This window comes from Pipistrellus kuhlii, unplaced genomic scaffold (assembly GCF_014108245.1).
Source record: "Pipistrellus kuhlii isolate mPipKuh1 unplaced genomic scaffold, mPipKuh1.p scaffold_m20_p_34, whole genome shotgun sequence".
Taxonomy (NCBI): Eukaryota; Metazoa; Chordata; class Mammalia; order Chiroptera; family Vespertilionidae; genus Pipistrellus; species Pipistrellus kuhlii.
In genome coordinates, this window is record NW_023425534.1 from 2,881,713 (window position 1) to 2,897,097 (window position 15,385).

At 59.1% G+C, this 15,385-nt stretch overlaps 2 protein-coding genes across 4 annotated transcripts in view; one reads left to right on the plus strand and one right to left on the minus strand.

Moving 5' to 3' along the window:
• The window catches only part of PARK7 (Parkinsonism associated deglycase), a 23,889-nt gene extending 21,340 nt beyond the window's left edge, over positions 1 to 2,549 (plus strand). Inside the window, exon 9 of the mRNA XM_045570581.1 lies at positions 2,515 to 2,549. The gene's annotated coding sequence lies outside the window, so the exon portion shown is untranslated. The remainder of the gene's footprint in view (positions 1 to 2,514) is intronic.
• Positions 1 to 14,674, minus strand: part of ERRFI1 (ERBB receptor feedback inhibitor 1) — a 23,599-nt gene extending 8,925 nt beyond the window's left edge. For 2 of the 3 annotated variants that reach the window (XM_045570580.1, XM_036460881.2), the window contains exons 1-4: positions 14,530 to 14,674; positions 4,769 to 4,927; positions 4,574 to 4,650; positions 2,448 to 3,627 (exon numbers count right to left, since the gene is read on the minus strand). In XM_045570580.1, the coding sequence (XP_045426536.1) occupies positions 2,471 to 3,627; positions 4,574 to 4,650; positions 4,769 to 4,887 (1,353 nt within the window). In that variant the 5' untranslated portion in view covers positions 4,888 to 4,927; positions 14,530 to 14,674 and the 3' untranslated portion in view covers positions 2,448 to 2,470. Of the gene's footprint in view, positions 1 to 1,310; positions 2,131 to 2,164; positions 3,628 to 4,573; positions 4,651 to 4,768; positions 4,928 to 14,529 lie in introns of those variants that run through there. The other variant, XR_006739559.1, reaches the window with a different exon arrangement.
• Between the last annotated feature and the right edge of the window lie 711 nt (positions 14,675 to 15,385).

The following is a 15,385-nucleotide window of genomic DNA, read 5'->3' on the forward strand; positions in this document are numbered from 1 at the left end:
GCAGGAGGTGAGGGCAGAACTGGAGCCTGTCTCCTGACCTGACTTTGTTTCCAGATAATACCTGCCTCCAGGCCTCAGCGCACAAGTGGCAGCAGACAGACAGCTCTCCCCACTGGGACTGTCTGTGCAGCAGCTGTGTCGGCCGAGGCTGAGCGATGTCGTGAGAATGCTTGAGGGCACGTGGCTCAGTGTGCGGGCTGAGGACTGAACTGGCACACGGTGCTGTGGACAGAATTCTGGTCACATGGTGTTAGCATGGCTGCACACATCAGCACAGGCAGGAAATAACAGGAAAATGCGGGTTGTCTTAAAATCAAAGGCAACCCCAAAGGTAAGAGGGAAACAGATGTGGAACTGATCTTAAGTTAAAAATTAGACTATAAACTGCTTGATCAGCATGGCTCAGTGGTTGAGCATCGACCTATGAACCAGGTGGTCATGGTTTGATTCTTGGTCAAGGGCACATGGCCGGGTTGCAGGCTCGATCCCCAGACTGAGGTGGGCAGGAGGAAGCCAACTAATGATTCTCTCTCATCATTGATGTTTCTGTCCCCCTTCCTCTCTGAAATCAATAAAAATATATTTTAAAAAAATCTATAAAAGCGTAATATGCAAATCAACTGAATGGCTGTCTGGACAACCTTCCAGCTGAAACCAGGACTGCAGCTGCAGGACTGAGGCGGCCACAAGGGCCTACTCTTGCACGAATTTTGTGCATCAGGACTCTAATTCCTATATAAAAGGCTAATATGCAAATCGACCAAAGGGCAGAACGACCAGTCTCTATGACATGCATTGACCACCAGGGGGCAGACACTCAATGTAGGAGCTGCCCCTGATGGTCCGTGTGTTCCCACAAGGGGGCACGCCACTCCACCAGAGCTGGCCGGGCTCATGGCTGGTGGTGGGAGCGTCTCCCGCCTCTGCAGCAGCACTAAGGATGTCCGACTGATGGCTCAGGGAGCGGTCTAAGCCGGCAGTTGGGCATCCCTGAGGGCTGCTGGACTGCAAGAGGGTGCAGGCTGGGCTAAGGAATCCCCCCGCCCCCCCCCCCAAATGCCTGAATTTTGTGCACTGGGCTTCTAGTTAGACTATAATTATCTTTATATTTTCCACCACAATACAAAGCAAAGGCAGTGGAGAAGGGCAAAAGGCAAATAAATGAGATGCAGATCAAGTTGTGGAAAGACAGTACTTTGTCATCCATGGGGCCAGTCTGCCTCGCTGAAGGGCAGGGTTCACACAGCCTGGCTCTGACTGTGTCCCACCAGAGGTCATGAGCGTGTAGGCAAGAAACACTGTTAACAGTATCATAAATAAGTACTGTAACTTTATTAAAATGAAGACAATATTCAAAATAATGCAACAAAAATGGATAAATTCTTTGTCCAATACTGTACACGTAATGCAGACATCAGTGCATTTTCCTAAAGCATGGTTTAACCTTCATTTAGTTCAGACTAACATCGCTTCACGGAGCGCAGACAGTACGCAGCAGTGGAACTGTAAACAGCTGTTGAACTGGCGCGAGCGTCGCGGCCACGCACCTCTGCGGGGAGCGCCTCGGCCGCCGGCCGGACTGTGCGGGGACAGCGGGGCTGTGCAGGCAGTGTGAGCGCGGCCGTGGGCCCGGAAGCAGGTGGTGCTGACGGGACGCTCGAATTAAGACACAGTCGCTCTTGGTCAGAGGCTTTACTTCAAAAGCCGACAATTCCCGGGAAATACTGAGTAGGAACCAGCAACACAAGGCCAGCTTGTGTTGTATGTTTATTAATAGTCTGAAACCCCAACACACACATTCCCAGTCACTCTCAGTCATGTGGCTGTTTCATCATTGCTTAGAGGCACACCCGTAGCGTGGAGCCCACCACGTCCCCCGTTTCTGAGGCAGCGTGACGGTGGCCACTGGGCTGAAGGAAGAGGAGCGGGACACGTCCGGGTGGAAGCATGGTTGCCAGGTAAGCTGCCCGTCCCCCGCAGCGACAGGAAGTGAAGTCTGCACGTCTCGGGTCTGGGCAGTTTTAACTGGGAAGGTACAGCCACGGTAAGGACACACCCGCTCCCCACGGAAAAGGCTGCAAAATACATCCAACAAACATGAAGACCAAAGAGCCAGAAATCTCCAAACGTCTCGGCAAAAATAATCCTCTGTGACTCCCAACACTGTGCGTGCTTCCTTCGCTGTGTGCGGTCTCTCAGGAGCCCTGGTCCGGCTGCGTTTTCTTCTGCAGACACATCGCTGAGACGTGACTAACTGGTTAACCGGCTATGGCTAGGCTGCGCGTTTCCTACGGCATATGCTGTGGGCGTGAGTGTCCCCCCGTCTGCCCTTCACACCTCAGTGGGCTTGGACACGGGGTCCTCAGCATGACAGCACCTCTGCACAGAGTTCAAGTTTATTCTGCACCTGGAACTTCCTCCCTGGACCTCAGACTGGAAAACTCCACCCTCTGCTGCACGGGGACCGGGGCTACGGAGAAACCACGTAGGACAAGTGTTTCCGCTTCGCATGGCCGCCCCCGTCCGCCCTGGCCCCGGGGGCCGTGGCGAGGCCGCCGTCGGCGGGGAAGGGCTGTGCCGGGGAGCTGGCGCTCGCCTCCTCGGCCTCCGTGAAGAACCTCTCGTATCTGTCCAGGTAGGCCGGCCGCTCGGGCAGCAGGTAGTAGTGCGTGGAGCTGACCTTCTTCCCGTTCTCGATGATGGGCAGGATGCAGGGCGCCCGGCTGGCGGAGCCCTCGCTGAGCTGTCTCTGCAGCGCTTTGCTGCTGACGTACTTGGGGTCCGGGGCGAAGCTCTGTGTGGGGGGCATGACGCCGTTGAGGTAAGACGGAAGGCTTTTGGGGCTCGGGGTGCGGGAGTTGCTCCGTGACAGGGGCTCCCGGGGCGGCACTTTGGGGGGCCTGTCCTCGTCGCTGTAGGTGCTGGACGTGACCTCCGCCGACCACCGTCTGTAATCGGGCTTGACGGGCCGCGGGGGGATGGGGACCCGCGGGGGCACCTCGGGCTTGTCTGTGTCGGGGTGGGGGGAGGCTCGGGGGACGGGGCCGTGCACCCTGGCGGCCGGCTTGTGGAAGGAGCCGGCGGGGCCCGAGTGCGACCGCCGGAGCCGCCGGTGGCTCTGCGGCGCGGGCGGGTCCGAGGGCTGCGCCCCCGCCGTCTGCTCGGCGGCCTGGCTGAGGTCCACCACGGACACCGTCGGGGTCTCGAAGTAGGCGTAGTTGATCTGCCCGCAGCCGCGGAAGCTGCGCCGGCCCGGCGCGCCGTGCTTGAACTCGGGGGCCGCGCCGTCTCCCAGGAGCAAGGCGGTGTCGGAGCAGGTGAGGAACTGCACCTCGCAGTCCGTGTCGTCCAGCGAGAGGCCCTCGGAGATGGGCAGCGGGGGCAGCGGCCGGGAGCCCGCCACGCAGGGCACGGGGGACGGGCCGCTCCTCATGGGCGTGAGCGGGGGCGTGGGGGCACTCACCCCGTTGACCGACAGTTTCTTAAAGCCACACACCACCGGGTCCTCGTCGAGGGGCCCCGCGCTGTCGCTCGGGGGCAGGACGAGCGGGGGCAGGCTGGGCTTCTGAGAGGGGCCGTGCTCAGCGAGGCGGTGGCCGCTGGTCGGGGCAGGTGCCGAGGCGCGCCCTGCAAAGGACGGGGTAGTGAGGACCAGCAGTGCCCGCGTGGGGGCAGCCCACTGCCTACCCTCTCCTGGGGCGGCCGCCTGCACCGTCACGGGCCGCGGACACGGCGCCGCCCCACAGGTGTAATTAGCTGGAGATTGTGAGCGCACATGATCTGGTTCAAAGAACAGACTATCTCTTCCATCTCCCCCACATGCGCAGGGCACACGCCTACACACGCAGGCAGGTTCTGTGACATGTGCACAATTCGCAGAAGACGGCAGCATATAATTTCCCTGAGTGCCACCCGCAGCGCCAGGTCACAAGAGGGCGGGGCCGAGATAAGAGGGAGCCCCACGAGGGTGGCAGCCTGCAGTGTGACAGCAGCTCCCGGCAAAAACCTAAGGGATAGGACGGCCACATGATGAGGGCCGTGTGGTGTACTGTGCGCCGTTCCGAGCTCCCGCCCACATCCCCACTCCTGTGCCCTCGCACACGGCTGTGCGCGGCCGGACAGACCGCCTGCGGGGCTTCCTGCCCGGGACCAGGGACGTGAGTGTGAGAGGGACAGGGTATCTTCAGACCTGCTGCCACCAGGGGGCACACTGCTGCTGGAACAGTCAGGTTGTTCCCTCTTTTTTTTTTCTTTTTTTTTTTAATATGTTTTATTGATTTTTTACAGAGAGGAAGGGAGAGAGAGAGAGAGCTAGAAACATCGATGAGAGAGAAACATCGACCAGCTGCTTTTTGCACACCCCCTACCGGGGATGTGCCCGCTACCAACGTACATGCCCCCAACTGGAATCGAACCTGGGACCTTTCAGTCCAAACCAGTTTCGGCTGTTTCCTCTTTTTTAAAGAGCAAAGCTGGACCCGCTAACAGCCCTCTGCCACCTGCCACCTCCCCACCCCCCCACCCGCCCCCTTCCCTCCCCCGGGCCGCCCTCTGGGACCTGCAGGACTCGTACCTAGAGACATCAGGTGGGCCTGAGTGGTCGCCTTCAGGCTGTAGGCCATGGCGATAGGGTGGATGTTCAGGAAGTTACTGAAATGCAGCAAAGACATCTCAGTCAGAGACCAGTGACCCACCCCACCCCATCCGCTCCATCCACCGCAGAGCCCGCGCCCCCCACGCCCCCCGCGCCCCCTGTGCCCCCACTCACTTCCCCAGCTCCCGGCGGCGGCCCCAGCATGCGTTCAGGCTCCCCAGGGCCTGGCCATCGTGCAGAAATGCCTTCAGCGGCACGCGGATCTCCTGGGCAGCGACTCCCGCGGTGGACATCCTGCACCGTGGGCGTCAGGCGGCGAGCAGCATCTGGTCCCTGGAGGGGGGGAAGGATGAGAGGTGCAGAGACAGCTCAGAAACACCGTCAGTAACCCCCTACGGCATCCGAGCGCCGCACAGAGACACATTCTCCCCGGTTCTCCCCGGCACAGCCATTCCTCCCTCCTGTGAGGGAACTTCAAACGCACACACTGAAAGCAAGTTTCCCCAGTCCTGGTCTAAGACGTGCAGTGCTTTGAGCAGAGGGAAATACCCGTGGCCAGGAAGAGGGGCCCTCCTGGTGGGGTGCAGGGGCAGCCCCCTGGACGCTCACCACTCCCCCTGTCACTATACAGTCACGGGCGCACGAAGCCCACGCCTCGCTAGCCCACAGCCAGCACCAGTTCGGGGGCTGTATCCCAGGGCTGGCCCGGGAAGACAAACCCTCCGGGGACGCCTTCTCAGGAGAAAGGAACACAGGCAGGCAGACACCAACTTCCCGATCCTGTAAAACCAGGTCCTGCCCGCTGGCCGCTGCGGGCGGCTGGCCGGCTTCCCCGGCCTGAGCATTCTTCACATTCCCTTCTCTGAGGGCCTTGCTGCAAGGCCTGGGCACGGAGGCCAGCGACTCCTCGGCTTCAGGGACCCCTCCCTCTCCCAGAGAGGGAGGGAGTGGGGGAGAGAAACATCGATCGGTTGCCTATGGATGTACCCCAACTGGGCACTGAACCTGAACCTCCACGCCCGCCCGGACATCAGACCAGCGGCCTGTCAGGGACAGGATGCCGCTTGTCACTGGCCCGGCCAGGCCCTCTGCCTCTTCTCAACGCTCCTTTATTGTTCACGATCACATCAATGCCAACGTGACTGGCATCTCTGTGGGCGCCGTCTTCAGATAACCTACGGGGGAGGACCCAGCTGTGTGCAGAGCCCCTCGGAGATGTGTGCGTACACTCTACACTGCTCTCACATTCTCGCCGAAAGCGTGCACACCGAGGGTGGTGTGCCAGACCTGGGGTGGGAGGGGGCAACAGGCTATTTTTTGTTTTGATTTAGGGACAGATCTGACCCCTCTGAGCTGACTGAGCTCAGATACAGGCTGGTCCCATCATTAGCCATCGCTGCCCAGAGGGAGCTCAGTCCGTGACTGTATAGTGACGTCTATTATTGCCATCGGTGTCAGAACGTACATGCACAGGGTTTGCTTTTTCCACAGAAAAGGGGAGAGAGAAAGAGAGAGAGAGAGAGAGAGAGAGAGAGAGAGAGAGAGAGAGAGAGAGAGAGGAAGAGAGATAGACAGATGGATAAATATGTTTAAGTCTCAGGCAGGGAGTCAAACAGGTTAGCACAGAATTTCAGAGTATTCAGTCGCTCTCTAGAGAAGAAAACATCACTGGGTGAAGCTCAGTCAGCGGGAGGTTTGGTTTCCAGATCACTGAGATGCAGTGCTTTTCCTCCTCCACCGGAATCAGGAAAGCTGGGAGCAATCTAACCCCACGCCAGGGAACACACACTGCAGGCGCCTGCAGGCACTGCAGACCCCGGGCGAGCGCTTGCCGCCTCCACGTGAGAACCGGGTGGGCAGGAGCACGGCGGCGGGGCCCACGTGGGGAGGCTGCGCCCAGATGGCAGGGCGGGCCGGCGAGCCCAGCCCCCACCTGTCCGCGGGCCAAGGGCTAGTAATTACCGCCTGTCGGCTCCTCACCACCGACATCTGAGCTTTCAACAGGGCGATTGTGTAACCACTGTAGCCTCTGCAAAATCGCCTCGATCCGAAGCTTACATCCCAGTGGCCCTGGAAGTTATGTGTGTGTTCTAGAAAAAGTTATTTTTCACTCATTGTTCCCATCACCTACTTGTTAGCTTTCTTAAGAAAAAAAATTTTTCTAGTCTAAAAAGAATTGTGCTCGCTGCGCCAGCTCGCTCCTGGCCACAATGGTGTCTTTGTGCATTCATCGGAGGCAACCTGCCTCCGCCGCTCAATGGGGGATTGTGAACAACGCGTTATGAAACGTCGGACTTCCTACTCGCTAGCAGGGAGCGCGGAGGGCAATATAATTTTATGCTCTTCTTTCGGAAAACACTCCACGCTGCGGATCAGGGGGGCAACCCGCCCGCGTGGTCCGTGCCCGCGGACGGTAAACTGAGGGTGAGCCTCTGAGCCGCCTGCAGCGCTCGCAGGTCTCCGGTATGCAGCCACCGGCCTGGGTGGGGGTGGGGGTGGGGGTGAGCCCTCGGTCACCCTCAGGTTAGAGAGGAAACGTGCTGCAGTGCTTCCAAGCCTGCTTCCTTCCTCACAGCCGTCAGAGGAAGGAGCACACAGCCCCTGCGGGAAGCCGGCCCCTGCGGGCAGAGGGCCTGTGTGCGCCCAGGCAGCCGGTCCCGGCCCGGGGCTTGCTCCCTTCCTGACACCCAGCTCGGCTCCAGTGTCAAATGCAGCTGATGCCGTCCCAGATGCGAACTTTTCCCAGCACGTTTCTTGGGGGGGGGGGGGGTCCTTTTAGACCCCCCTCTCCATTTTAATCCTTCACCTCTGCACAGAGCGCCCCAATCCTGGCTCCATTGTCTGGTGGTGATCTTTGCATGTGGGTGGTCCTCTGGCACCCCCAACTCTACAAACCGGGCTCCTGTCACTCACTTCAGACCCCGCCCACTTTCCCAGCCAGCTCGGGGTCTAGGTCAGCGATGTGCAGCTGGTGCCCCAAGAATGTTTAAAGCACATGTGTCAAACACAAGGCCCGCGGGCCAAATCCGTCCCACCAGGCCTTGCAATGTGGCCCGCACCGTGCTGTCAACACTGCACTCCGCTGCGTTTCCATCACAATGACAGTTTATGACTGTTCAGTAAACCATTCGGCCCGCAATTTAGGCTGGATTTTAGATTTTGGCCCCTTCTCTGATTGAGTTCGACACCCCTAGTTTAAAGCATGTGATACCTGACGATTCAGTAGGGGCACCGACCGCTTTTCCCTTAAAAAACTGTCCAAAAAATGACAAAAGCCAACACAGCAACAGCCATCCAGTGTGAACGAACCATCATTATAGCCCCAAACGTATTTTCTGATGCAGCAGAATTTTAGTAGTTGATGTCCCATGAGGTGAACAGGCTGAACACCGCTGGTCAGGAGGCCCACTCTCCTAGAGGGGCCGTTTTTAACCTGAGCCTCAGCCGCTCTAGCTCAGCCCCCCAGCTCCATGGTCCTCCTTCCTGCTCACTGGCTGCCCCGCTCGGGCCCCAGCTCCTCCTCCCCCGGGTCTCTGAGGACTCACTGCTCCTCAGGGCCAGCTGAGCCACCTGCTCCTGCCCACTCTCCGAATCTAGGACAGCCTGGCTCCCGGGAAGTCCCGCACCAGTGTCCAATAGTGACGTGGATGTTGAGAAAACTCATCTCTTTAAAAAAAAAAAGGGGGGGGGGATTATGCGAAAGACACACACACTACAAATCAGCAGAGAACCAAGGAAAAAAGAGAGGATTCTAAGGGCCACTCAGGGCAGAGCAGGCAGGCACGTGCCATCCCATCCTCCGCCCAAACCAAAGTGGCCAGTGCGCACCCCGGGAACAGCGAGCGCTCAGCTGGTGTTCACTTAAGGCAGTCGGGGCGCTCCTGAAAACGGGGTCCCCCCTGGCTCCCACGTTACTTCTTCTGGCTGATAAGGCACCTACTGTCTCTTTACGGTTAGAGTCAAAACAACGCCGTAAGCACCCTGCAGGTTCCTTAAGGTGAACTTCACCTTTGGACGGTCTCTTTGGAACTTTAAAAAACCGGGCTACCTTAAGACAATAACCTAGATCTGCTTACCTGGCCACCAGATCTCATTAATAAATCGCAGAAGCAGCCCACAGAGGAGGAGGGGCACATTTTTGTCACTCGACTCATCCAGTTCTGCCCAGCGCTTCCTTATTTAAAAGTGTGATGTAATTTCCTTCTCTCAATCTGGTTTTAGAACCTGATTTCTGTTTATTCAGGGCGATAAGTGGTCTTTTCAGCTGCATTTAACAATTACCTGCACAGCTACTCCCCGACCCACGGGGACGGAAGGGAGGACACTTAGGGGCAAAGTGTGTAAAAAGAAACTGATTTAGGAACACGGCAAACCCCATGATTTTAAACCTCCCCACGTAAACCGACACCTGCATGTTTATCTACCTTCTGAAATAAGAATAAAGATTCGTGTCTGAAGCACTAGTAGCCAAGCCATTTGAACTCGTGTGGAACTGTAATTTTTTTATTTTTTGTTAATCCTCCCCCACGGATATTTTTTCCATTGATTTTAGAGTGGAGTGGGAGGGGGAGGGGAGGGGAGAGAAACATCGACGTGAGAGACAATGGATTGGATCGAACCTGCAGCCCAGGCACATGCCGTGACTGGGGCTGAACGTGACCCTCCCGGGGGCTGATGCCTCGCTCTAACCACTGAGCGGGCCAGGGCGAGGACTGGGATGTGATCAATAGGAGGGAACTCACTCGTCTGACACTCACTGTACCTTCAGTGCTACCTCAGCAAAGGCTTCCAAGGCCCACAGGGTCCCTCCTGGGTGATGGTTTGGGGGGGCCAGGCCGGGAGGACCCCGCTCCTGGGGTGTGTGCAGCCTTCACATTGGAGCTCAGCGGCTTCATGGTTTGCATTATGTCAATAAAATGTAATTAAATACTCGCGCACCAATGCAAGCTGAGCTGGTCGGCTCCGGTGAAGATGGAAGTTAGCTGGGGCGGTTCGGACTGACGTGTCCCCATGCCTGGCACAGACGGGCCTGTTTGTAAAGGATAAACCGGAGGCAACAGGAAGGCAATTTCCCTTCAGATGGTCAGAATCAAAGCTAAGTGAAAGGTGAGAGGGAGGGGATGTGTGGGAGGGAAGGAGGGGGGCAAAAAAAAAAAATCAATAAAATATATTAAAAAAAAAAAAAAGGCTAAGTGAAAGGTGAAAAGCTCAGTGACCTAACTTCTTGAATAATTGGGAATATTCCCTCGCTAAGTGTTAGGAAACCTCCTCGCTCCCGACCCTGGTCATCACCACGGACCCGACTCCTGCAGGCCAGCGCAGGGCGGCCACGCTGCGTCCTTCCTGGGAGGCGGGAGCTCCTTCCTCCCTCCCTCCCAACCTGCGCACCATTTCTGCGCTCTGGGGAGGGGCAGTGACAGCAGCACGTGGTCTGGTGATGGAAGCAAACCCTGAGAAGTTCAGATCCACTCCGAGCATCACAAAGCCACCGGGGCCAGCCACTCCGGACAGTCACGGGAGCACAGCGCACCGGACCCTACTGGACAGGCCTGTGCTGAGCTCCGTTTATACCAACTTACTTAACCCTCAGCCCTGGGGAGAGGCTATGACTCCCTCAGTCTCAGGTGAGGATCGGAGGCAAAGGTCACGTCTGGCGACGGTGGGAGCCTGGTGTCAAAGTCCCCCCATCTCTTCAACCCCTCGGGTACCCGGCAGGTGCGCTCTGACCACCATAGACATTTCCTGTCCCTTCATCTCCCCTGAAAGGGTGGGTGAGCCCTGGCTGATGTGGCTCAGTGGTTAGAGTGTTGGTCTGCAAACCAAAGGGTCTTGATTTCATTTTGGTCAAGGGCACATACCTAAGTTGCAGGTTTTGATCCCTGTGTGGTGAGTGGGAAGCTACCAATGGATGCACACGGATGCTCCCTCCCTCCCTCCCTCTTTCTAAAAAAAAAAAAAGATCAATGGGAAAAATATCCTCAGGTGAGGATTAACAAAAATAAAATCAAGGGCGGTGAAGGCATTAAGCTCTCCGACTCCTTTAATCAATTCTTTGGTAGCTCCATCTCTAACGGTGCGGGCCCCCAAGCCCCCATCATGCACCATTTCAACGCCCCATGTGCGTCTTCACCAGGACCAGTGGCCATTTCCTACCCCACCCCACCCCACCCCACCCTCCTTCCAGGCAGCGCACAGCGGGCCTCCCCCAGCACAGGCCTATTGGAAAGCACTTTCTCACCATCATCTCACTCGATCCCTCAACATCCCTGTGAGAAGAGGGGATCAGGCTCCATTTCAAACAGGAAACGAAGCACCACTTCCTGTGCAGCCGCCCAGGACCCCGCATTTCCCGGCCACTCGCCTGCCTCTCCCTGCAGAGTGGCTTTGTGCGGGGCGACCCTGGTCCTCCTTTGACACCTTGTTTACAGACGGGGAGAGGGACGCGGAGATGGACGGCCGGCTACGAGCGGCTCCGAGAGAAACAGGAACTGGACTCAGTGTTGCTCACAAGCCCTAGAGGGCAGGGGTTAATTCCTTTCACCAATGGTTACCAAATGCTTCCTCTGGACCAGACACCATGCTCAGCAATGAGGAGTCAAACTGGTGAGGGAGACAACAGTCAAAGCAGCCATTTCGGACTGTGAGGCCTCCCAAGGACGCAGAACAGCACGAGGCCGGGAGCCAGAGCCATTCGCACAGGTGGCTAGGGAAGGCCTCTGCGGGTGACTTAAACTCTCACCTGAGGACACGAGAGGGGGAGGGTGGGAGGGAGGGAGGGGGAGGGGGGAGAGGGAGGGAGGGAGGGGGAGAGGGAGGGAGGGAAGGGGGAGAGTGACGAGAGAAACACTGATGTGAGAGAAACATCCATCTGTTGCCTTCTAGCACTCCCTGCCTGGAGGTCGAACCAGCACCCCAGGTATGTGCTCTGACTGGACTCCAGCTAGTCATGTTTCTGAGCATGTGATGACGCTCAACCAACCGGGCCACTCCTGCTCGGACTTGCAGGTAACTTTCAAAAAATGTATTTTTATTGATTTCAGAGAGGAAGGGAGAGGGAGAAATGGAAACATAAGATGAGAAGCTCAGTCGGCCCCTTACTGGGAGCCTGCAGCCCGGCACGTGACCTCCTGGTTCATAGGTCGATGCTCACCCACTGAGCCCCGAAGCCGGCATCAGTGGGTTTGGTATAAAATCCAAAGGGTGGAAAGAGGCAGTCACAGCAGCGCCCCCAGGCGGGGTAGTATTTTTTAGGCAATCTGACTGGTCCAGATTCTCCTTCAGGGTCTTTCCTCAGAGCCATGGACACTGTCTTCCATCCTGACCATCCTCCTGGTTCCTCTCTAACGGTGATGGTTTTTGAACTGTGGCATGAGGAGCTGAAGAGGCCTAAACATGGGGCCAGAACCCGTATTTAAACGAGTATTCACTGCAGCCCGGAAGTGGCCTGTTAGTAACACTGCCCTGTGTGACGGCACAGGGATCGGATTAAAGTCTCAGCAATGACTCCACTCAGAATCCTTTGTTTCCTCTCTGAGCCTCCGAGCTGGGAGCTGGCACTAACTTTCCCTTACCTTCAGACTAACCTCTCTGTTGTTGCCGAACCTCACCAGAGGATGGTTTTCAGAGTGTTTAATCGGTAATCAAACCTGAGACCCTCTGGTGAGCCGGACAACACTGCCACTGAGTCACACGGCCGGGCCCAACTTCTCTACCAAACTTACACTCAGAACCTGAAACCCCCGTTCCACCTGCCTGCACAAAGCATGTGTTTCCACTGTGCCAGCGAGGCCGGGATGCCACACGGCACTGCTTATCAGGGCTGCTCCTCGGCTCCCATCAGCGCGGTCCGCCCGGCATGGAGGGGGCCCGCCCTGCACGGAGGGTGCTGCGGGCCTGGCCGAATGGGAGCAGCTGTTTCTCTGGCAGAGGGAGCCCAGGACGTTCAAACTCCTGGAATTACCCGGCACCACCTCCTCCCTCCTCTGCCCCTTTCTACAGCAACCGGATGGCATGTGGCCAGTCAGGTCGGTTGCAGGCGTGCTGGGTTGTACCTGTAATTTAGCAACCGGCTTCGGGAAGCTCCCGTCAGCGTGAGCAGAGCAAGTGTGATGTGGCTCAGCTTCGGAGAAGCGGCAGTTAAGAGTTACAGTCACACAACGCTTGGGTCTGCGGTGTGATCGTTAAGTCTCAGAGGAAGAGAGACCTGTTTTTAGGGAGCTGGAAGAAGGAAAGACAATTCATGGAAAGTGTAATTTTTACCTAACAAAACAGGGATAACTCGGACATTTCCTATCCGTCACTAAACTACAGGTGTGCTCTGCGACCCTTATCAGCCACTGATTCATTTCTGCTGAACTTTAAAATGTAAAATCTGCTTTCGTGCAGTTATTTATCAACCATTAACTATGTGCCCGGGCCTAAAAGATGGAAGCTGTGCAAGGCAGAGGCCCTGCCCTTAAGGAGTTTACAATCTAATGTGTGTCAGGTTGTACATTGTTAGTCCAAGACCTCTGGCACCTATTAGCGGACAGCCACTGGAACCAGGCTGGCCCGGCCCGCGAGTGTGACCTCGGAGCCAGGAGGTCACGGTTCGATTCCCGGTCAGGGCACAGGCCCAGGCTGTGGACTCGATCCGCAGTGTGGGGCGTGCAGGAGGCAGCGGATCCATGGTTCTCCCTCATCATGGATGTCTCTCCCTCTCCTCTCTGAAATCGATAAAAAACACAGAAGCAGTGGGAGGACGGCGCGCTGACGGCCGAGCTAAGCCTCCGTTTCTCTTTGGGAAAGCGCCCGGCAGCTCGCATCCCGGCCACAGTCAGCGTGGAAACATGAAACCGGCTTTTATTTTGGTCTTACCCAAATCTGGTCATTTCCTCAAATGGGTACCTAGCCCGTCTTTGATCTGTTTAAATACAGCTTCACTCAAAACTGTGTAATTACAGACACGCAGAGAGACAGACAGACGGAGCGGGGAAAAGCAGTTTTAACAAAAAGGGGAGACTGTGGGGAACTGAGACGTTTGTCTCCTCGGCAAACACATTCGAATGATCTGTGAAGGCTCCACACTGCGCACCACACCGGCCCCGAAGAAGCAGCAGCAGCAGCAGCAGCAGCAGCAGAAGCAGAAGCAGAAGAAGAAGAAAGCGCTTTGGCCTCACCTTCCCTCACCCTGACAGTTGCCTGGAAACCGGTCCTGCCCTACCTGTGCGGCAGGTGTCCCCGAAGTCACCGCACATCTTTTAAAGCTACAGTCGCTGCTCTGCCTGCACTTAAGTTTATGACTAACAATCTATTCATATATATATATGTATTTTTTTTAATCAGGTAAGAGACTGGTTTCTTTCACGCCATGACGAAACCCTCATAAAGCCTCAGCCAGCGCCGGCTCCAATCGCGGCCGAGGAGGCGTCCCATTCGCAGGAGCCGGCGGAGCAGACACACAAACACACACACGTCCGCCGGGAGGCCCAATGGGCCGCCGGCCCTTCGCCCGGAGCCGGCCGGGAGGGAGAGGGTCCGGAGGGAGGCGCGGGGCGCGGGAGGAGCCGCAGACCCGCCTGCGGGGCCGGCCGGGCAGCGCCCACCCCGCAGCCTCCACCGCGGACGGCGGCGGCGCGGGGCCGCTCCATTGCGGGGAAGGGGACGGCGAGGCCGCCGCCGCAGCCCCGCGGGACCCGGCTCCCGCCCCGGCGCCCGCGCCCCTCAGGCGACCGGTCTCCGGCCGAGGCGCGTCCGGGCGCCCGGTGCGCGGCGGGGAGGCGAGGGCCCCCAGGCCCGCCCAGCCGCCCCTTCTTCCCTCCCTCCCTCCCTCCGCCCGTCCCTCCCGGGGGAACGCCGCGCTGGGCGACCCTCTGGGACCCGCCCTGCGCGGGAGCCGCCCGCGGCCCGAGCGGCGGGGGCGCGGCGCCGCCCTCCCCCCGGCCCAGGCCCCTTACCCCGCGGAGCCGCGGCTGCCCCCCGGCGCCCTCCCGCGCATGTCCGTCCCGGCTGGCTCCGCGCCCGGTGGGGGCCGCACCGCGCAGGCGCCGCCGCTCCGTCCGCCAGCCCGCGCTCCCGCTCGCACTCGGCCTCCGTCGCCCCGCCGCGCCGCCCGCTTTATACGCTAGGGGGCGGGGCGTGACGTCGAGGCCCCGCCCACACCAGGGCAGCCAATCCCGGCAGCGAGCCATTTAAAGGGGCGACGCCAGGCGGCGGAGGCGCTCGCGTGGGGTCCGCCGCGTCCCGGGGCCTGAGGGGACGCCGCCCTGGTCTTCCGGGGGCAGCGAGGGGGCGCCTGGGGGCCCCGGCGGCGCTGCGAGCGCGGGCAGCCGGTCCCGCCTCCGCCAGGGGGCGCCGCGGGGGCTGCCCAGCTCACCAGGGGCCCGGGCCCCAGCGTGGGCGGCCAGCGAGGGCCCGTGCGGGGTGGCCACGGCCACGGGCGGGGGCGGGGGCAGACAGTGCCCGGGGGCAGCGGGGTCACCTGGGACGCGAGCCACAGAGTGGGGAGCGGGGGGCGGCGCGGGGACCGCGTGGGGCCGCGGAGGGAGGGCGCCGCCGCACTGCTGCCGCCTCTGCTGGGAGATGGAGGGGGTGCCGGCCTCCCCTCCCCCCCACCACGGGTTTGAGAGGGAGGGGAGGGGAGGACCTCCCACGGGACCCCCCCCCCCCCCGACCACGGGTTTGAGAGGGGGCCCGTGGGAGGTCCGAGGGCCCGGCCAGGACCTCCCCCGGGCCCCACAGGCCCCGGGCCGGCCTCCGTGTCAGGCCCACGCCGGCCTCCCAGCCCGCGGCCTGGCCCGCGGCCACTGATGC